Below are 22655 nucleotides of genomic sequence, written 5' to 3' on the forward strand. Positions count from 1 at the left end.
CGTCCAGCGGCCAAGGTTGAGAAACATTGCTTTAAACCTTCGTGTCCCTGCTCTGCACTCCTTGGATAGACATACACGGACACCGTTGTTTTAAAGCCGACGGTTGTTGACCGAGCTCGTTGTGGATTGTATGAGTCAAAGTCGGCACAACTGATGTGGCACCAGGGGAAGGAACTTCTAAAAGATGCCAATTAGTTCATTTTTTTTTTTTTAATGGCAGCTGGATAATAAATGGGGTTTCCCTCTTTAGGTGGCGAGTCAACGCTGAAGAGGCTCGTTTCCCACTTTTTGAACAGATCACTTTTCCCCAACATATATATATATATATATGTTGCACCTTTGATTTAATGAACTGAAAAGTTGAACGATTCCCAAATGTATCTTATTACCAAATGGGCTGAATTGAATGAGTTTCGGACGTCTTAACAGCTAGAGAGACGGAGACGAGAAAAATGTCCTCGAAGACGGTGGATCGTCACTTTTGGATTTGAACTTTTAAAAACGAAATTTGCTGGAAGAGAATTAAAGAAGAAAAAAAAAGAATCCCCCAGAATCTACTTTTATCTCTCAGGGAAGGACTCAGATTGGCAGGTAGACTCCCTCTGAATAAGGAGGTTCTTCTCGGAGGAGGAGCTGGCAGCTGGTGTTAAGAGGTAGGGCAAGTGCTGCTTTTTCAGGATGCAGCTGGGAGCAGCTGACTCACCTTGAACCCTCTTACCTGGGGAAGGGAAAATGCTTTCATTTCTTCCTCGCTCTTTTACATATGCAAATAGCTGCTTGTTTATCCTGGCTCCTTTCTGCCCTTTCCCCCCCCCTACACATAATCCGTGCTTTACTCATCTCATTTTACAAAGACCTGCCCTTTTCGTCATTTTCATCAGGTGGAAGCTTCCATCAGGGGGCCTGGTTGATAGCTCTGGGGTGGAAAGCCGCAGCTGCAAACCACCTGAGCTGCCATCCGCTGCAGGCAGTTGATGAAAACAATCCATTTTTTTTTTGCAAGCGGGAACATGCCTCGGTGGCAGCCCGGCAAGCAGCCGGATTTGCACAAATCTGCCCTTTGCAACAGCGGAGTAAGGGAGAAGGCGTGAGGCTGTGTAGCCTGAGCATGCCATTCTGTGTGTTCTTTACGCACACACGCGTGCAACACTTCACACACGGCTTCGGTCTCCTCTCCCAGAGGCGTGTGGGATACGTGAAGGTAGGAGAATCCGTAACGACAGGGGCGCTGGGTGGATTCAGCCTGCAGAAATCCTCCTCATTTCAGGCAACGCATCACCTGTACGCAGGTGAGCTTTTCAATTTAAGCCACCTTGCAAGGTGATGATTAAGACTTAGTGGGGCTTCTTGGAGCTCCTTGGCTCCTATTGCTTTTAATTGCAGCTAGTCCTCAACTTAACGACCGTTCGTTTAGCGACCAAAGTTACAACGGCACTGAAAAAAGCAAAGTTACGACCGGTTTTCACACTTTTAAGACCGTTGCAGCTTCCCCATGATCAGAATTATGACGCTTATATTTATGTCCCGGGGCTCACACGATTCTCTTTTTGCGACCTTTTCTGACGAGCAATGTCGACGGGGAAGCCGGATTCACTTAACAACCGGGTTGCTAACTGAATCAACTGCAGTGATTCGCTTAACGACGGTGGCAAGAGAGGTCGTAAAACGGGGCAAGGCTCACTGAACAAGCGTCTCGCTTGACGACAGAAATGTTGGGCTCCCTTGTGGTCGTGAGTCGAGGACTGCTACTGTATTAGTTCTGTAGTTCTCCGGCCCTGCCCTAAATGATGCCAGTCCCTCTTCTCTGGGTCTCTGCATTCCCACTGCAAGATTAATCGTGTGTGTGTGTGTGTGTTATAGATTTATCCCTTTTGAGCTGTGAGTTCTCCCTCATTCTAGAGAAAGAGCTAAATGTTGTCACCCCTTATTTTTAACCGCCTGCATCTTCTCCCACCTGCCCAGGTCACAGTCCTTCTTAATGCCTCCTTTGGTTCTGGCTGGTTCTGAAATAGAGGTGTTAAAATTGTAGGTGATTAAATTGTGTAACGAGCATGTGGCTCCTCTGACACACGCCCTGCCTTAGACCGCCAGATGCCTTGTGAGACCTCGGATCCTTCCTTCCTTCCTTCCTTCCTTCCTTCCTTCCTTCCTTCCTTCCTTCCTTCCTTCCTTCCTTCCTTCCTTCCTTCTTCTCTTCGTTCCTTCTTCTCTTCCTCCCAATTTCTTCCTTCCTTCCTTCCTTCCTTCCTTCCTTCCTTCCTTCCTTCCTTCCTTCCTTCCTTCCTTCCTCCTTTCCCTTCTTCCCTCTCCTCCCTCCCTCCTTCCCTCCCTCCTTCCCTTATATTTCCATCTCCATCCATCCATCCATCCATCCATCCCTTCTTTCCTCCTTCTCTTCCTCTTCAGGTGTGCCCAGACATGTTCTCGCCACACAAACACACCTCTTTCATTGCACAGCTCGACAATGCAAACTCCCAAGGTGGGACTCCCATTTTCCAGATATTCCCTGCTCCCTTCCGTCCTTCCTTCCTTCTTTCCTTCCTTCCTTCCTTCCTTCCTTCCTTCCTTCTTCTCTTCCTCCTAATTTCTTCCTTCCTTCCTTCTCCTTCCTTCCTTCCTTCCTCCTTTCCCTTCTTCCCTCTCCTCCCTCCCTCCCTTCTATTTCCATCTCCATCCATCCATCCCTTCCTTCCTTCTTCTCTTCCTCTTCATGTTCTTGCCACACAAACACGCCTCTTTCATTGCACAGCTCGACAATGCAAACTCCCAAGGTGGGACTCCCATTTTATGGATTTTCCCTGCTCCTTCCCTTCCCTTCCTTCCTTTCTTCCTTCCTTCCCTCCCTCCCTATTTCCATCTCCATCCCTTCCTTCCTTCCTCTCTTCCTCCTAATTTCTTCCTTCCCCTCCCTGTCCTTCCTCCTTTTCCCTCTCCTTCCTTCCTCCCTCCCTCCTCCCTCCTATTTCCATCTCCATCCATCCCTTCCTTCCTTCCTTTCTTCCTTCATTCTTCTCTTCCTCCTTTTTCTCCTTTCTTCCTCCCTCCCTCCCTGTCCTTCCTCCTTTCCCTTCTTCCCTCTCTCTCCCTCCCTCTCTTTCTTTCTTTCCTTCTTTCTTTCTCTCTTTCTCTTTTTAAAAATTCTTAGCAGGCCTTCTGCGATTTGACAGCTGACAGGTTTGTGTGGGTTTTCTTTTTTTTCTTTTTTTAAAAAAGAAGATGTGTTATATGTGAAGTTTTGCCAGGAAAATAAAGCGAGTCACTAAAAATGGAATTTTTTTTGTCACACCTCACACCCACGGCTCCTTGGTTTCCTCAGGAGTGTCTCTGCCGACTGTTCTGGGCACCTTCTGAAATTCATCTTTAAGCAGCTCTTCGTTGTCATTCTTGGTTTCTGTCATTTGGGGGCATTTCTTCATTAGAAGAGCTGCTTCAATTTTTCCTCAGGAAGAGTGATACAGGTAGTCCTCGACTTATGACCAAAATCGAGCCCAAAATGCCTGTTGCTAAGTGAGACGGTTGTTAAGTGATTTGGGGCCCCGTTTTAGAACCTTTCGTGCCACCGTTGTTAAGTGAATCACTGGAGTCGTTAAATTAGTCACACGGTTATTAAACGAATCCAGCTTCCCCATTGACTTGGCTTATCAGCAGGTCACAAAAGGGGGTCGTGTGACCCCAGGATGCGGCAACTGTCATAAGTATGAGTCAGTTGCCGAGCTGCTAAATTTTGATCACCTGACTGCTGTTAACGGTCATAAGTGTGAAAAATTGTCATAAGCCATTGTTTCTAGTCCCCATCTTTGGCATGAAAACCAGCTGGGTGACCTTGGGTCAAACACCAGGAGACGGTGAGTTCTAGTCCCGCTTTAGGTAGAAAAAGCTAGTTGGATAACCTTGGATCAATCACCAGGAGATAGTGAGTTCTAGTTTCACCTCAGGCGCGAAAGTAAATGAGTGACTTTGGGCCAGTCCCTCCCTCAGCCCAACCCACCTCACAACATTGTTGTGGGGAAAATAGGAGGAGGAAGATGTATTATATATGTTTACTACCTTGATTTACTTAGAAAACAATAAAAGGCAGGATCTAAAAATCTAATAAAACAGTAAGATCCTAAACTCATTAAACTGAATCATGCCCAATCTCATCGCCCGGTTCGTCCTTGCTTACCCCACCCTGCTAAACTACGATGCCCTGTTCTTGATCTGTCATGGCCCCCTTGGGAATCTCCATTTTTCCCATCTATTTTCCTTTTTAGCACTATAAAAACCTCATCACGCAAATATATAAAGCATTCGCTAAGTGCTTTTCAGAGTTCTTGGCAAAGTCTTTCGCCCTCGTTTAGGAGGCTCGCGTCTTTTTCCAGATGAGATAGCAAAATAACACACTGCAAACGCACACTTTGTGTGAGGAAGAACACAATTAAAGGTTGATAAGAGATCCGGGCAGTCTTGTTTTATTACTCGATGATGGACAGCTAAATGAAGAGGTAAGCTTGACAAGAGCACACGAGTGTTTTCTCAACCCTGGCAACTTTAAAAGAGGGGTGGACTTCAACTCCCAGAAACCCCCAGCCAACCTGAATATCAGCCACTGGAAGAGACGTGGACTTCAACTCCCAGAATTCTTCAGCCACCTCTTCCAGTGGTTGAGATTAAGGCTGGCTGGAGGATTCTGGGAGTTGGAGTTCACACTTCTTCTAGTTGCTGAGATTGAGGCTGGCTGGGGGATTCTGGGAGTTGGAGTTCACACTTCTTCTAGTTGCTGAGATTGAGGCTGGCTGGGGGATTCTGGGCGTTGGAGTCCACACTTCTAGTTGCTGAGATTGAGGCTGGCTGGGGGATTTTGGGCGTTGGAGTCCACACTTCTAGTTGCTGAGATTGAGGCTGGCTGGGGGATTCTGGGCGTTGGAGTCCACACTTCTAGTTGCTGAGATGGAGGCTGGCTGGGGGATTTTGGGCGTTGGAGTCCACATTTCTAGTTGCTGAGATTGAGGCTGGCTGGAGGATTCTGGGAGTTGGAGTCCACACTTCTTCTAGTTGCTGAGATTGAGGCTGGCTGGGGGATTCTGGGCGTTGGAGTCCACATTTCTAGTTGCTGAGATTGAGGCTGGCTGGGGGATTCTGGGAGTTGGAGTCCACACTTCTTCTAGTTGCTGAGATTGAGGCTGGCTGGGGGATTCTGGGCGTTGGAGTCCACACTTCTTCTAGTTGCTGAGATTGAGGCTGGCTGGGGGATTCTGGGCGTTGGAGTCCACACTTCTAGTTGCTGAGATTGGGGCCAACCAGAGGTGGTATTTGCCAGTTCTCTGAAGTACTCAAAATTTCCGCTACCGGTTCTCCAGAACCTGTCAGAACCTGCTGAATTTCACCCCTGAAAGAGGCACATTCCCGTTGCTGACGAGAATGTCCCAATCCTAAATCCTTCCGCAATACTTAATTATCATTGGAAAATTTGAATGAATTAGCCCGATGATCATCTTTATTTTTAATGACTGGGCAGGTGGAAAAATCCTGAAACCCAAATGTGATGACCAATCGATTCCTTAGTCATCCCAAAGAGCAGAATAAAGCGGAAAGTTAACCGCAGAATCGGGATGGAATTACGTTTCTTTCCCAGATGTTTTGCTTTTTGGAATAGTTTAAAAACGACACCTGTTGCTCTACACCTGTGGACCAGTGCTGCAATGTGAGCGCCCCCAGGTCAGGTCCTCTTTTTATGATTTTTATGAAAACCATTTTATTTTTTTTTGCGTGAACTTCTGGCAAGCAAAGTTTTGCGAGTGGCAAGCGCTCGCAGTGGTGAGCACCCGGTTTCAAACAGTGGGGTGGAGTCCTGGATTTGGGGACCCCTGTTTTACCCCATCTCTGCTAGACGATTTTTGCAAATCTGGTTCTCCAGCTTTTAGGGCCAGGATGGTTGGGGGAGCAGTCGAGAGTGACCTTTTAATTCCTGAAACGTTTTTCTGCCTCCGGGGAGCTCAACTGGTTTGACTGAATCGGATGGCCTGCGGTCTTTCCTGCATTGTCCACCCTGATCGTCCATCTCTCCAGGCAGAAATTCTGCTGGAAATTCCCAGCAAGCGTTCTCCGCGAGGCTGCCAGGATTTCAGTGTGGGCTACCAGTTTTGACTTTTCGCTTCCTTTCCTTCCAAAATAATAAGAGTTTAAACCTTACCTGGCAACGCGTGACAGGTTGTCCTCGACTTACGACCCTAATGGAGCCCAGAATTCCCATCGTAAGTCGAGGCACCCATGTGACAACTTTTTTGTGGTCGTCGTTAAATGAATGTTGTGGCCATTAAGCGAATCAATGTATCCCTATGGGCGCTTTTGCTAGAAATTGGCTGAAAAGCAGTGGTGAAACACAATTTTTTTTACTACTTTTTTACTTCTGTGTGCATGGGCATGGCAGGGGAAGGATACTGCAAAATCTCCATTCCCACCACACTTCAGGGGAAGGATACTGCAAAATCCCCATTCTCTCCCCATTCCTGGGGGAAGGATACTGCAAAATCCCCATTCCCACCCCACTCTGGGACCAGCCAGAGGTGGTATTTGCCGGTTCTCTGAACTACTCAAAATTTCCGCTACCGGTTCTCCAGAACCTGGTGGATTTCACCCCTGCTGAAAAGGCACAAAACCGGCAGAATGCAATATTGCAGGCTAACTCTGCCAACTGCCAGTAGTTCGATCCTGACCGGCTCAAGGTGGACTCAGCCTTCCATCCTTCCGAGGTGGGTAAAATGAGGACCCAGATTGTTGGGGCTAAGATGCTGACTCTGTAAACCGCTTAGAGAGGGCTGATAAGCACTGTGAACCGGTCTATAAATCTAAGTGCTATTGCTAATCCTATTGCTACGTAAGATTTGTTCAAGGGATTACATTACACATACCGGCTTTTAACTTTTGAAAACGGGAAATTCATTCCGTAAGCGAGTGACTTTAAGAAATTCATGCTGGGAAATTTGCAAGAAAAATCCTCCAGAATGGTTTGGCTTGGGAATAGGTGCATTTTTGAGGGCTCCTGAAAATCTCCAGCCGGGGATTTCCTTCCTTCCTTCCTTCCTTCCTTCCTTCCTTCCTTCCTTCCTTCCTTCCTTCCTTCCTTCCTTCCTTCCTTCCTTCCTTTCTATCAGAATGCAGTATTGCAGGGAAACTCTGCCTACTGCCAGGAGTTCAATCCTGACCAGCTCAAGGTTGATATCCGAATGACTTCCTCAATATCTAAAACATTGAATTTATCAGACTCGAACCGTGGAAAGAGACAGAGCCCATTCCTTGGCAATAGGCCAAGCCGCGTCTGGGGCGCTCTCCCTTGCGTGACAAAACCAGCATAGCAACAGACACACAACTCTGAAGAAACCAGCAGGTTGAGTAGGCGGCTTGCTAAAAAGGTTCTTCCCACGCTGTGAGTGGTTAGGAAGAAGTCGCGCTCTCTAGGCGGGGGAAAAAAAAGAAATCTCTAAAAATAAGAACTAAAAACTTGGTTAGGAGTTTTATTTGCACGCTTGGCTCAGTCTCTGCGGTTTCTGGTGGATAGATAGTTCTCCTGTAGAAGACTATTAAAAGCCAGGTGCTGTAATTAAAAATAATGTGGGGGGTGGGGGCATGGGTGGATATGGAATGAATGGACAGATAGATAGATAGATAGATAGATAGATAGATAGATAGATAGATAGATGATAGATAGATAGATGATAGATAGATAGATGAATGATCCGGTAGGTAGATGAGAGAAAGAGAGAGGGAGGGAAAGGGAGAGAGGGGGAGGGATGGATGGAGGATAGACAAACAGAGAGAGTAATGGATGGATGTTGGATGGCTGGATAGATGGATGGCTGGATAGATAGATAGATAGATAGATAGATAGATAGATAGATAGATAGATGATATAGGATAGGTAGATAGAGGAATGGATAGAAGATGGATAGATGGTTAGATGAATGGTTGATAGAAAGATAGATAGGAATGAATGCAGGATAGACAGACAGACAGACAGAGACAGATATAGAATAGGTAGGTAGAAGAATGGATGGAAGATGAATGGATGGTTGAAAGATAGAGAGGAATGAATGCATGATTGATAGATAGACAGACAGACAGAAAGAGACAGATATAGAATAGGTAGATAGAAGAATGGATGGAAGGAAGATGAATGGATGGTTGAAAGAGAGGAATGAATGCATGATAGATAGATAGACAGACAGATAGACAGATAGATAGATAGACAGAGACAGATTTAGAATAGGTAGATAGAATAGATGGAAGATGAATGGATGGTTGAAAGATAGAGAGGAATGAATGCATGATAGATAGGTAGGTAGATAGATAGATAGATAGATAGATAGATAGATAGATAGATAGACAGACAGACAGACAGACAGAGACAGATTTAGAATAGGTAGATAGAATAGATGGAAGATGAATGGATGGTTGAAAGATAGAGAGGAATGAATGCATGATAGATAGGTAGGTAGGTAGATAGATAGATAGATAGATAGATAGATGATAGATAGATAGATAGATAGACAGACAGACAGAGACAGATTTAGAATAGGTAGATAGAATAGATGGAAGATGAATGGATGGTTGAAAGATAGAGAGGAATGAATGCATGATAGATAGGTAGATAGATAGATAGATAGATAGATAGATAGATAGATAGATAGATAGATAGACAGACAGACAGACAGACAGACAGACAGATGATATAGAATAGGTAGATAGAGGAATGGATGGAAGATGAATGGATGATAGAAGGATAGAGAGGAATGAATGCATGATAGGTAGGTAGGTAGGTAGGTAGATAGATAGATAGATAGATAGATAGATAGATAGATAGATAGATAGATGATAGATAGATAGATAGATTGATATGAGTGGGTGGGTGGATGATATAGATATATATCATTTTTTAATGCCTTCAAGTCAGTGTAGGCTCCTGGCAACTATCTGGACAGATTCCTGCAATTTTATTGGAACAGGTTTTTTCCCCCTTACTGGTTTGCCATTGCCTCCTCCCTAGGTCTGAAAGAGAGTGACTGGCTGAAAGTCACCCAACTGGCCTCATGCCTAAGGTGGGAGTAGAACTCAGGGTCTCGTGGTTTACAAAACACTCCTCTTCCCAGCTTTGGGGAACTTGGTTCTGAGCAGAGCATAGAACATAGAATATCCAAGCTGGAAGGGACCTTGGAGGTCTTCTAGTCCACCCCCCTACTCAGGCAGGAAAGCCTGTACCCACTTCAGACAACGGGCTGCCCAGTCTCTTCTTAAAAGCCTCCAGTGATGGAGAATCCACAAGTTGTTCCAGTGGTTTAATTGCAGAAAGCGGATTGTTGCTGGATTTACCTTCTCAAAGGCCGGCTTAATTTGGAAAGAGGACTAAATGTTGAATGTTCCTGTTTTCTTTTTGAAAGTTTATTTTTGGGTGTGTGTGTGTGAAAAGGAGCACTTAGAAGTCGAAAGCCTATTAGAAAATATGTTGTTTTCTTAGCATTTGACTCAGCTTTAACCTTAGAGCCCGTCCAAATTTGGCTTCTTGCTGGGACAGAGAGAGAACAAAAACTTTATTAGAAAATGTTTGTTTTCCTACTACTTGACTGAGCTTGACTTGAAAGGCCTATTTAATTTGCTCCTTCGGCTTCTGGTTTGGTGGCTGGCACTCTAAAGGGTGGGCGTTTACCAGCAGGCTGTGTCAAATAAGGAGAAAGAGCTTTTCTGGGTATGTACAGAGTGCTTCCAAGTTAAGCCCAAAAGAGTTAGAACTGGAAAGGCCCATGGGTCAATTCCTAAAAATGAATTAAAGAACCAATTTGGCCTTGTCCCCCCTGTTCTACAAGCTCAGGCACCTGGCTCCCCCCTCCTTTCTGCTCCTTCAGATGTAATCATGAGGACTAGCGCCAGATTCCAACCGGTCAGCTTTAAACAGCTGCCGGAGGTTCCCCCGCGACGTCTGGCGAGCCCCCCAAGAGAGACTCAGATGTTTCGCCCAAAGGCTGGGGCGGGGGGGGGGTTTCCTGTGTGTCCCCCCCCCCTTTGAAGGGCTGCATCGGAGCTTCGCCCCGGCAGCGGTACTGGCAGAAGCGCGTCTCCAGGGTATTCCTGCGGGAGAGGCTCAGGCAGCGGGGGGGGGGGAGGAGGAGGAGGAGGAAGGAACAGAAAAAGGAAGGATGAGAAAAGGGAAAGGGGGGGAAGGAGATACAGAAGGATAGGAGAAGAGAAGGAAAAGGAGAGGAAGGGAGAAGGAAGGAGAAAGGGAAGGAAATAGAGAGGAGGAGGAAGGAAGGAGAGAAGGAGAAAGAGAAGGATTGAGAAGCAGAAGATAAAGAGAAGGAAAAAGAAAAGGAGAGGAGGAGAAGGAAGGAAAAGGAGAAAAGGAAGGAGATAGAAGGAGGGAAGAAGAAAGGAGGAAGGAGGAGGAAAAAAGGGGAAGGAGAGAGAAAAATAGAGGAAGAGGAGGAGAAGGAAAGAAGGAGGAGAAGGAAAAAGGGAAGGAGATAGGAGGAGGAGGAAAGGAGAGAAGGAAGAGAAAAGGGGGAAGGAGGTTGAGAAGGGTAGGGAAAAAAAATAGAGGAAGAGGAGAAGGAGAAAGAAAAAGAGGAGGGGAGGGGAGAAGGTGAAAAGGGAAGCAGATAGAGGAGGAGGAGGGAAAAAGGAAGGAGTAGGAAAGGGAAAAGGGGAAGGAGAAAGAAAAAGATAGGGAGAAAGAGAAAGAAGAGGAGGAGGAGGAAAAGAAGGGAAAAAGGAAAGAGTAGAAAAGGGGAAAAGGGGGAAGGAGACAGAAGGATAAAGAAGACAATAGAGGAAAAGAAGGAGTGAGAGAAAGAAAAGGAGGAGAGGAGGAGAAGGGAAAAAGGAAGGGGTAGAAAAGGGGAAAAGGGGGAAGGAGATAGAAGGATAAAGAAGACAATAGAGGAAAAGAAGGAGTGAGAGAACGAAAAGGAGGAGAGGAAGAGGAGGAAGAGAAGGAAAAGGAAGGAGTAGAAAAGGGGAAAAGAGGGAAGGAGATAGAAAGATAAAGAAGAATAGAGGAAAAGAAGGAGTGAGAGAAAGAAAAGGAGGAGAGGAGGAGAAGGGGAAAAGGAAGGAGTAGATAGAAGGATAAAGAAGACAATAGAGGAAAAGAAGGAGGGAGAGAAAGAAAAGGAGGAGAGGAGGAGGAGGAAGAGAAGGGGAAAAGGTAGGAGTAGAAAAGGGGGAAGGAGATAGAGAAGGAGAAAGAAGAAAAGAGGAAAAGGAGGAGGAGGAGGAGGAGGGCCCCGGACGTCGCAACCGCCCCGATTCTCCCTGCGATTCAGGTGAGCCCCACCCTCGCTTCTCCCTTCCACTCCCTCCGTGCGCGGTGCGCTCACAAGGCAGCCGGCCAGACGGAGGGAGCCACTTCGCAGCCCTGCCCGGCGGGTCTCCTAGGATTCAAGCCCTGGGGAGGGGCAAGGACCCGCTCTGGAATCAATCCGCCCCATCCACTATGTAAGTCTGGGGACTTTAACCTGGGGGGGGGGCTTCTACTCCGTTCCTGCAGAAAAGACCCCCTTCCCAGACCCCAAACCAAGGCTTTGCTTTGCTTTTTCCGATTTTGGGTGGTCTTCAGCCTGAAGACCCTTCAATGGGTTGGGAGAGGGGGGAGGTTTGGATGGGAAGAAGCCGATCTGCTTAGCGTTATTTTGGACTTGGTGATGCCAGAGACGATGACATGACGCCTCCTTGGTCGGGAGAGGGTCTCTCAAGAAGCCCCCCACCCCCCCACCTCCAGCCCCAGCCCCTTCCAAATTAGAGAGAAGGCCAGCTGGGAAGGTTTAAAGTTGAAGACCAAAAGATCCAGAACCTGCTGGAGCTTCTGAGATCAGAAAGTAGGGAAGGATGCTCTCTTCGAGGCAGGGGGCCGTCTTAACAGCATTATGCCCCCCCCTCAACCAGGCAAATCAGTGTACTGTCTGGGACCCCCTACTACGGCAACTACTCACAGGAATAAAAATGTAAACGGTCGATAAAATGAAACACGTATTTATTTTATTGGCAAGTCCGTATGAATTTTCATAAGTGCAGTAAAATGTAATAAACAGGTTGGTGGTTTTAATTTTTTAATTTCTATTTAATTTCTACAAATACAGGTTGCTGTATTTGTATGATGCAAGGTGCATGGAAGGGTTTAACATGCACAGATTAGTATGGGGCTCCTAGGGCCCACGGACAAGGGCCCATCATGCGTTAAGACAGCCCCTGCGTTCGACGGAGAGAGGAGGAAGTTGGTGGAGGTAAGGAACTCTCGGGGGGGGGGAAATTAAAGATATGTCAGAAGATGCCTGACCTTTGAGAGGTCCAAGGAGGTAGAAGGGAAAGTGGAGAGGCTTCTTGGGTTTCTTAGGAAGACGATGATGAAGGTTGCCGAGTCTTCCTCTCCAGAGCCAGGGAGGAGTCATCGTCCTTGGCATCGGGAGGAGGAGGAGGAGGAGGAGGAGGAGGAGGAGGAGGAGGAGGAGGAGGAGGAGGAGGAGGAGGAGGAGGCTCCGTGGGAGAGAAATGAAACAAAAACTGGCTTTGAAGTGGCTTTTAAAATTGTCCCAAGTTCTTTCCCACAAAAGGCCATCAGTGCGCTGGGGGAAGATACGGCCCCCGTTTAATGCATGTTGTATAACCTGTAAGAGGTTATAAGGAGTCGCCTGCATAAGGGAAGATGGGTGGAGTAAACATTTGATAAACAGATAAAATGCAATAAAAGCAGAATATGCGTAGGTCAAGGGTTGAACTTGTGGGTGCTGTCTGAGTTTTCTTGCAGACGCTTCATTATCCAGCTAGGTTACATCATCGGTGCTAGAAGGGATTTGCGGAGAGGAGGAGGAGAAGGAGGAGAGGAGGAGGAGAAGGAGGAGGAGGAGGAGGAGGAGGAGGAGAAGGAGGAGGAGAAGAAGAAAGAAGGAGGAGGAGGAGAAGGAGGAGGAGGAAGGAGGAGGAAGAAGGAGGAGGAGAAGAAGGAGGAGGAGAAGAAGAAGAAGGAGGAGGAGGAGGAGGAGGAGGAGAAGGAGGAGGAATGAAGGAAAAGGATGAGAAGGAGAAAGATGGGAAATAAGAAAGGGAGGAGGAGGAGGATTGTAGGGTCTTTGGTGCTCTCTGAGTTTGCTTAGTAAACATGTTGCTAACTTAACAACTGCAGGGAATTCACTTAATATCAGGGGTGAAATGCTACCTGTTCGGACCGGTTCAGCCGAACTGGTAGCGGCAGGTGGTGGTTCGGAGAACCAGTAGCGGCGGCAGTGCAAGGCTCCGCCCACCCACCCAGACATCATTACTTCCTGGTTTTAACCAGGAAGTAACCTGTTTTTTACCCTCTGTGCATGCGCAAAGGGTCCAAAATCGCACATAATGCGTGTGGAGCGCGCACTTCCGAACCGGTAGGGAAGGTAAGTAAATTTCACCCCTGCTTAATATCTATGGCCAGAAAAGTCGCAAATTGGAGCAAAACTCCCTTAACCAATACTTCACTTAGCATCCATCTGAAATGTTGGGCTCCATTTTGGTCGTAAGTGGAGGACTTTCCTGTATTCGCAGCCGTACTGGCCCAGAACGGGGGAAACAGACTAATGGACTCGGGCTTGTTGTTTTCGTTGGAGATGGATTCCGTTCCCGTGCCAAGGAACGAAAAACAAAACACGGCCAAATCCCAAGTCCCATCAGGCTAGGAAATGACTTCTCAAAGAGCACTTAGCAACCCCAACCGTCTTCCAGGCGAGGCAGAGCCTTTGATTCAGCCACCACTTTCCTTCCTCCATTAACCTCGGAGGCCCCTTTCTCTGAGGGAAAAGTGGTGGGAAAGAATTAGAGTCGGCTTTTTTAGACAGATGCTTTGTGCCAGCCCAGCCCAGGTCCAGTTCCTTTATGCCGCTTCCAGGAAGGGGAACACGCGGATAGGCGGTGGGGTTGATTTGGGGTTTGGGAGGAGCGTGAGGGTAGATCCAGGAATAAGGGTTTGGACACTTTGGTGGCTGTGATGGGTTTGGCCAGCGTGACCTGCTTTGGTACATAGGTAGTTCTCCATCAAGAACTGTTTGTTTAGTGACCGATTGAAGTTACAACGGCAGGGGAAAAGGTGACTTATGACCTTCCTTCCTTCCTCACTGCCTCTGTTCTTGTTCTCCTTCCTTCCTTTCCTTCCGTCCTTCCTTCCCTCCTTCTCTGCATCTGTTCCTGTTCTCCTTCCTTCCTTCCTTTCTTTCCTCTCTGCCTCTGTTCTTGTTCTCCTTCCTTTCCTTCCTTCCTCCCCTTCCCTCCCTCTCTGCATCTGTTCCTGTTCTCCTTCCTTCCTTTCTTTCCTCTCTGCCTCTGTTCTTGTTCTCCTTCCTTCCTTCCTCTCTGCCTCTGTTCTCCTTCCTTCCTTCTTCCTTCCTTCCTTTCCTTCCTCTCTGCCTCTGTTCTCCTTCTCCTTCCTTCCTTCCTTCTTCCTTTCTTCCTTCCTTTCCTTCCTCCCTGCCTGTTTTTGTTCTCCTTCCTTTCTTCCTCTCTGCTTCTGTTCTTATTCTCCTTCCTTCCTTCTTCCTTCCTTCCTTTCCTTCCTCTCTGCCTCTGTTCTCCTTTTCCTTCCTTCCTTCCTTCTTCCTTCCTTTCCTTCCTCCCTGCCTCTGTTCTTGTTCTCCTTCCTTCCTCTCTGCCTCTGTTCTCCTCCTTCCTTCCTTCCTCCTTCCTTCCTTCCTTCCTTTCCTTCCTCTCTGCCTCTGTTCTTGTTCTCCTTCCTTCCTTCCTTCCTTCCTTCCTTCCTTCCTTCCTTCCTTCCTTCCTTCCTTCCTTCCTTCCTTCCTTCTATCCTTCCTTCTCTTCCCTCCCTCCCTCTGTTTTTGTTCCCCTTCTTTCCTTCCTTCCATCCACCCATCCAAAGTCCAACAGACTCATTTACAGAAAGATTGGTTGGTTTTTAACTCTTCTCCAGACAGTTCCAATGTTCTTTTCAATTTGACCTATTTTATTTATGTCCAGGAAAGATATCTGGCTGGCCATAAACTTCCCCCACTGACACATTCCTTTCCCAAAAAAGCTCTCCTGATAGGAAGTTTTTTCCTTGACGCCTGTCAGATTCCTCTGGGCTCCCCTCCCACCATCCTGGCACCGTGCCCTCAGATACCAGCCCTTAGAACGCTGCCCGTGTGCATCGGAGGCCGACTCGGACCAAGCAGCCTCTGGAGGGATTCTGCAGATAAGCTGGGATGGTTCCATTTTTGGAAAAATAGGCGTAGCTCTTTGGGAGGTGGGGAAGAAAGATACAAATGATCCTTGACTTACAACTGTAATTGAGCCCAGAATTGTGGTCAAAAGTTGTGTCAGCGGTTAAGGATCACATCACTGTCCATAATTTTACCTTTTTTGGTTTTGCAGCAGTTGTTTTATTTATTTATTTTTTATTTTATTTTAAATTTATATACCGCCCTTCTCCCTGAGGACTCAGGGTGGTGTACAGCCAGAATTAAAAAACATGGAATACAAATATTAAAAACAATTAAAATATATATAAATTTGGCCCAAAATTAAAAATACAAACCAATTAAAACATTTAAAATTTCTTCTTAAGCCAGCCCGGCTTGCTGGAAAAAGTGGGTTTTAAGGGCACGGCGGAAGGCGCTAAGGTCTTGGATTCTCCTTATCTCTGGGGGCAACTGATTCCAGAGGGTAGTGCCCCCACAGAGAATATTAAATGAATACCAGCTTCGTTTAGCAACGGTTCTTGCTTACAACGGTGAGGAAGGAGTAATTTTTCGACCAATCCTCGCCTTTACGGCTGTCGTAGGTCTGTAGAATGGCGTTGGTTAATCTCAGCCACTGGAAGAGGGGTGGACTTCAACTCCCAGAATTCCCCAGCCATCTCTTCCAGCTGTTGAGATTTGAGGCTGGCTGGGGGATTCTGGGAGTTGGAGTCCACACCTTTTCCAGTTGCTGAGATTGGAGATGGTGGAGGAATTCTGGGCGTTGGAGTCCATCCCTCTTCCAGTTGCTGAGATGGAAGCCGGCTGGGGGATTCTGGGAGTTGGAGTCCCCCCCTCTTTGTTGCTGAGATTGACAAGCACCGCTGTAAAAGCGAAGGAAGATCATAAGCACAGTGGCAGTTTCACTTAGCAACTGCTTCGCTTAATGGCCACGTTGCCAGTCCCGTTGAAAAAGGAATATACTTCTTGCAAAGCTGAGAGAACCAAGCTGTGGGTTTTTGGCTGAAAGCTGCAGGGCTTTTCAACATAGAAACCAACTTTTCCGGTTATATTTGTCTAACTGGGTCTATGCGTAGGAATCAAAGAGACCGACAGTTGGATATCTCATTCTGGCTTCTGGTAAGACTTTCTCCCAAATTTCAGAAAAGGAAGAACTCTTTCTGGGAAAGAGCCACTTTACGAAAACTCTTCCTGTACAGCTAGTCCTCGACTTACGACCACAATGGAGCCCAACACTTACGTTGCTAAGTGAGACATCTGTTGAGTGACCTTTGTTGCATTTGTCAACGGAATCCTCGCAGTTGTTAAATCGGTAACACCGTTGTTAAACAAGTCTGATTTCCCAACATTGATTTTTCTGGTCCGAAGGATTCCAGGACGCTACAATAGTCATAAACACGAGTCGGTTGTCAAGCTTCCGAACATAAAATCACAGGACCACGGGGACGCTGCAACAGTCATTAAGTGTGAAAAAATGGTCGTAAGTCACTTTCTTCGGTGCCGTTGTAACCTCGGAAGTCACTATATGAACCGTTGTAAGTTGGGGACTCCCTGTTCTTTAAATTTGCTCTTTCAGATGTATTTGCTGTTAATTTACCAGATGCCTTCACCTTATAGAAAAGCCTAGTTTTAAAATCTGTGCCAGTCGAGTGCCATGTTGGCACGGGTAGGAGGAGGCTATTCAGCTTTCAATTGGCAACACGAAACTTTAACGATATAATCACAGTTGTTAAGGAAGGTGGAATTCCAGTTAATTGTTTTCTCTGGAACTGGTTCTCGCTTTTGCAAAATCTTCTAGCCAAGACTGACTCGACGGAGGCTGAGGGCCACCACAGTGGTGGAAAAGTTTTGATCGACTTTGGAGAAGAGCTGATCTTGTCCAAAAGTGGGGGCAAAGCTGCATTTGAAACGGATGTTTGCGTTAAGAATATTAAGAATATTCTAATGGTTACGTAACCGTCATTTAGCAAAGAAACTTGGCTTAAGGAGCCATTAGAATATTCTTCCTGTTACGACATCCTGCATTTAATGACTACGTTTGGGGTGGAGAGAGTTAGTAGGAAGGCGTAATGGGATCGCAGCTTGCTTGCAAGCTCTTTAGTCTTCTCTCAAAAACCACTTTTATGGGCTAAGCAGCAGTGTTAGAGAAAAGAAAAATTAGGGGTGACATGATAGCAGTGTTCCAGTATTTGAGGGGCTGCCACAAAGAAGAGGAGGGGGTCAAATTATTCTTCAAAGCACCAGAAGGCAGGACAAGAAACAATGGATGGAAATTAATCAAAGAGAGAAGCAACTTGGAATTAAGGAGAAACTTCCTAACAGGTAGGACAATTAACCAGTGGAACAGCTTGCCACCAGAAATCGTGGGCGCTCTATCACTGGATGCTTTTAAGAAGAGACTGGACAGTCACTTGTCTGAAATGGTATAGGACAGGTTCTCCTGCTTGAACAGGGGGCTGGACTAGAAGATCTCTAAGGTCCCTTCCAGCTCATTTCTATTCTATTCCTAGAATCCCCCAAAGTGACAAGGAAGAATTGACTTATTTTAAAACAACTTTGTAGGTTCCCGCGTCCTCTTAGGTGAACCTTGTAACGGCAGATTACAGGTATTTACGACCACAATTGAGCCCAAAATGTAGGTTGCCGAGTGAGAAATTCGTTAATTTTCCCCTCTTTTACAACTTTTCTCGTCACATTTCTTAAGTGAATCATTGCAGATCTTAAATTAGTCACCCGGTCGTTAAGTGAATCTGGTTTCCCCATTGACTTTGCTTGTTGGAAGGTCGCAAAAGGGAATCACGTGACCTAGGGACACTGGAACCATCATAAATGCGCATCAGTTGCCAAGTATCCAAATGTAACCAGGGGGATGCTGCAAAGGTCATAACTGTGAAAAACGGTCATAAGTCCCTTTTTTCAGTGCCGTCGTAACGTTGAAAAGTCCACTAAGTGAACTGTTGTAAGTTGAGGACTACCTGTATTAACCCTGGTTTACTGTCAATCTGGTTGGTAAATTGACTATCTGTGTTAACCCTGGTTTACTGTGAACCTGGTTGGTAAGTTGAGGACTACCTGTATTAAGCCTGGTTTACTGTCAACCTGGTTGGTAAGTCGAGGGCTACCTGTATTAACCCTGGTTTACTGTTGATATGGTTGGTAAATTGACTATCTGTGTTAACCCTGGTTTACTGTGAACCTGGTTGGTAAGTTGAGGACTACCTGTATTAAGCCTGGTTTACTGTCAACCTGGTTGGTAAGTCGAGGGCTACCTGTATTAACCCTGGTTTACTGTTGATATGGTTGGTAAATTGACTATCTGTGTTAACCCTGGTTTACTGTGAACCTGGTTGGTAAGTCGAGGGCTACCTGTATTAACCCTGGTTTACTGTTGATATGGTTGGTAAATTGACTATCTGTGTTAACCCTGGTTTACTGTGAACCTGGTTGGTAAGTTGAGGACTACCTGTATTAAGCCTGGTTTACTGTCAACCTGGTTGGTAAGTCGAGGGCTACCTGTATTAACCCTGGTTTACTGTTGATATGGTTGGTAAATTGACTATCTGTATTAACCCTGGTTTACTGTGAACCTGGTTGGTAAGTTGAGGACTACCTGTATTAACCCTGGTTTACTGTCAACCTGGTTGGTAAGTCGAGGGCTATCTGTATTAACCCTGGTTTACTGTTGATATGGTTGGTAAGTTAACTATCTGTATTAACCTAGTTTACTGTTGATATGGTTGTATGAGCCCAGTCTCTAATCGTAACGCGAATTTCATTATCTGTCTTTCTTCTCTCTTTACATGTCGGCTGCTTGTTCTCCCCCACCAGGAAGAGAAAAATGAATATTTCCCGGTGCCTCTCGATCGCCACGGCGTTGCTAACCCTGGTGGCTCTCAAGGCCTACATCGAATGGACGACCGAGCAGGAGGAACGATACCCCATGCCCCACATCACTCGTTGGCAAAGCGTCTCCATCCCGCCCTTCCAGCCCTTCGAGGAAATCCCGCCGTCCTTGGTCTATCATCGCTTTAACGCCTCCTTGCAACAATTCCGCCACAGCATCCCGCGGGCCAAAGCTTACTGGAACGATAAACAATACAAACATTTCCGGGCGTTGGAAGAAGGTTCGGTGGCCAACGCTTCCTGGAATAAATGCCCCAGTGCCAGTGTGGAGGAACTGGCTACCAAGATCAAACATTTCAACTCGTATCCGGAGCTTTATAAGAATTTCATTCTCTACGGGGACTGCAGGAATTATTCCCTCCTGATCAATGAACCCCGTAAATGTGCCGATACGAAGAACAACACCTTCTTGCTCTTGGCCATCAAATCCGTGCCCGGCAATTTTGCCGCTCGCCAAGCCGTGCGGGACACTTGGGGGCAAGAAGGAGAACTCGGCGGGCTAGCCATCCGTACCGTCTTCTTGCTGGGCACGGCTGAGGGACGGTTTGGACCCCACCTGCAACACCTGGTCCATTTCGAGAGTCGGAGTTTTGGGGACATCTTGATGTGGGATTTTGAGGACACTTTCTTCAACCTGACTCTGAAGGACTCCCTCTTCCTGCACTGGACGTTGGACTACTGTCGGCATGTCCGTTTCATTCTCAAAGGGGACGATGACGTGTTTATCAACACCCCGAAAGTCTTGGGGTATCTAAGCTCGGTGGATGCCAACAAGCCTCTCTACACGGGGCAGGTGATGTCCAACGCCTCTCCCTTTCGGTTCCAGAAAAGTAAATACTACGTGCCAGAATCATTTTATGTGGGGCCGTATCCAGCTTATGCGGGAGGTGGGGGCTACATCTTCTCCGGACCCCTGGCCCCGTTGCTCCTCCTCATTTCTCAGCACGTGGCCTTCTACCCCATCGACGACGTTTACACGGGGCTCTGCTTCCAAGCTCTGGGCATCCCCCCTCAGCCCCACGCCGGCTTCATGACCTTCGATATCGCCGAGAAGGACCGGGAAAACCCCTGCGTGCACAGCCAGCTGCTCTTGGTCCATCGGCGCAGCCCCCGACAGACCCTCCATCTTTGGAAGCAAATCACCGATCCAAATCTCCGATGCGGACCTGAGGCGTTGAACCCCCAACCGGAGAAGCCGCCAGGATTTTGACCAAACTGGGGAATGGACCACGTGGAACTTTTCGGTCCTCTGGACTGCAACGGGGAGATGCTCAGGCCCAAATCCCATCAGAATGTTTCAGAGGGGACACCCCAACTTTTGAAGGACAGGAGCTGGGGATGGGCACTCCCTTTGGGCCTCTTCTGAAATTGCTGTTCTTTGTGAGATATCCTTTCTGAGATATCCCGGTGGAAGGCAGAACCGTACCAACAGTCCAGGAAGTGCCATTTACAGATCTAAGAACCGTCCTTATGATCAGAAAAGGGCCACAGCATCCACCTGGCCTTAGCTGAGAATGCCAGGCCTTCAAGTTTGCTTCCCCTACCCAGTGCCCTCCCAGTAGGCCTGCAACGGCTGGATTTCTAAGTGGAACCTTCCTCCACATCTGAAGGCAACTTATAGAGAATCCTGGAAGAGAAACGCCTGGCTAGCTGGCCCAACCTGCCTGGATTGCAGAGAGTATTGTCCACAAGTGTTTTATTTTTTTCTCTGGGGCCCAAATCTTTGGGGGCCAATCCCCCTCCCATAACTGGATAAACCAAGAAACTGAGGCATGAAGCCGACTCTAAATAACCATGGAGTGTTTCAACGTGGCGAAAGAAAAGTGGAAATAAGGCCATGTAGAATTATCATCGGAAGTGAGGATAGCCTTGGCGGCGCAGTGGCGAGAATGCAGTATTACAGGCTAACTCTGCCGACTGCCAGCAGTTTGATCCTGACCGGCTCATGGTTGACTCAGCCTTCCGTCCTTCCGAGGTCGGTCAAATGAGGACCCAGATTGTTGGGTGTGGGGGCCAAGATGCTATTGGTAATGTAATTTGGACCCCAGGATAGTTTTGGTGCCTGATAGGATCACCTTCTCTGTTCCACCGATCCTTAAGCCTTTTGACTCATTGACCATTTCTGTATCTCATCTCTAGAAAAATTCCTTGTTCATGCACTTTAGATATTCAGACCAGTGGTGAAATCCAATTTTTTTTTACTACCGGTTCTGTGGGCGTGGCTTGGTGGGCGTGGTGTAGCTTGATGGGCGTGGCTTGGTGGGCATGGCAGGGGAAGGATACTGCAAAATCCCCATTCCCTCCCCACTCCTGGGGGAAGGACATTGCAAAATCTCCATCCCACCCCACTGGGGCCAGCCAGAGGTGGCATTTGCCGGTTCTACGAAGTACTCAAAATTTCCACTACCGGTTCGTCAGAACCTGCTGGATTTCACCCCTGGTCCAGACCCATATTATCCTTCAGCTGTCAAAGAGTTTCATGTAGTGTTCAGGTTCTGTAAGTCTAAGAAGCTGAGATAGGAAAGGGGAGAATCTGTAAATTGGTCAGAAAACTTCGACATCAGTGTGGGCTGCTGCCGGTTCAGCCGAACCGTTAGTTATAATCAGCTGGCCCCGCCCACCCACTCCTGCCCTATCTTGTCCTATATTTCTTTCATTCTGACTCAGCCTATTCGCGTGGCACAGCTGATTTCTGTGCCTCCACTATTCTACTTACGGAGGATGCCTTAGAACACTGATGGCTAACCTTTTTGCTGTCGCATGCCAAAAGCAGGTGGAGTGGGGGGGTGCGCGTGCCCACACCCATAATTCAATGCGCCCCACCCCCAGTGCTCCCCCTTTTGGCACACGATGGCACATTTTTCACCCTCACCAGGCTCCAAAGGCTTTTTAGGAGCCTGGGGAGGGTGAAAACGACCTTCCCCACCCCCCCCGGAGGCCCATTTCCCGACTTCCGGTGGGCCCAGAAGGCCAGAAAATCAGCTGGCCGGCACCCACATGGACGCTGGAGCTGAGCAAGGGCAATGCTCATGTGCCCACAGATATGGCTCTGTGCGCCACCCACACTGTAACAACCTCCTGCTGTAATAAAAATGTGACTCGGGTACTGTCGGTCTTGGAGAACGTCGACTGGTGATTTTTGAACAGGTGTTTTTTTTGGGGGAAACGTTGGGCTTGGATCCTTCAAAGCAGCAGATTACAGGTAGTCCTCAATTTATGGCCACCATTAAAAAATTTCCGTTGCTAAGTGACACATCCGAGTTTCCCTCCTTTTACGATTTCACTTGCCACTAAGTGAATCTTAGTGAATCAAGGCCATGGTTAAGTTAGTCGCCCAGTTGTTATGTGAATCTGGCTTCTTCCCCATTGTCTTTGCTTGTTGGGAGGTCGCAAAAGGGGATCACGAGACCTTGGGACGCTCCAACCGTCATAAAATATGAGTCAGTTGCCAAGGAAATCTGAATTCTGATCACGTGACCAGGGGGATGAGGGATGATGCAACGGTCATAAGTGTGAAAGATGATCATCGGTCGCTTTTTTCCCGTGCCGTTGTAACTTGGAACGGTCACT

At 47.3% G+C, this 22655-nt stretch overlaps 1 protein-coding gene across 5 annotated transcripts; it reads left to right on the top strand.

Moving 5' to 3' along the window:
* Positions 1 to 80: 80 nt before the first annotated feature.
* Positions 81 to 22407, top strand: B3GNT8 (UDP-GlcNAc:betaGal beta-1,3-N-acetylglucosaminyltransferase 8). Of its 5 annotated transcripts, XM_070949820.1 has the most exons (3): positions 11369 to 11466; positions 12108 to 12251; positions 19011 to 22407. In XM_070949820.1, exon 3 carries the CDS (start codon positions 19021 to 19023, stop codon positions 20293 to 20295), a length of 1275 nt encoding a protein of 424 aa, XP_070805921.1. In that variant the 5' UTR covers positions 11369 to 11466; positions 12108 to 12251; positions 19011 to 19020; the 3' UTR covers positions 20296 to 22407. The 5 variants fall into 5 exon arrangements, with proteins under 5 accessions (XP_070805922.1, XP_070805925.1, XP_070805923.1 ...); XM_070949821.1 differs by lacking the exons at positions 11369 to 11466; positions 12108 to 12251 and adding an exon at positions 81 to 653; XM_070949824.1 differs by lacking the exons at positions 11369 to 11466; positions 12108 to 12251 and adding an exon at positions 1173 to 1201.
* Positions 22408 to 22655: the final 248 nt, after the last annotated feature.

This window comes from Pituophis catenifer, unplaced genomic scaffold (genome assembly GCF_029215685.1).
Source record: "Pituophis catenifer annectens isolate HBS135680 unplaced genomic scaffold, rPitCat1.0.hap2 SCAF_9, whole genome shotgun sequence".
Taxonomy (NCBI): domain Eukaryota; kingdom Metazoa; phylum Chordata; class Lepidosauria; order Squamata; family Colubridae; genus Pituophis; species Pituophis catenifer.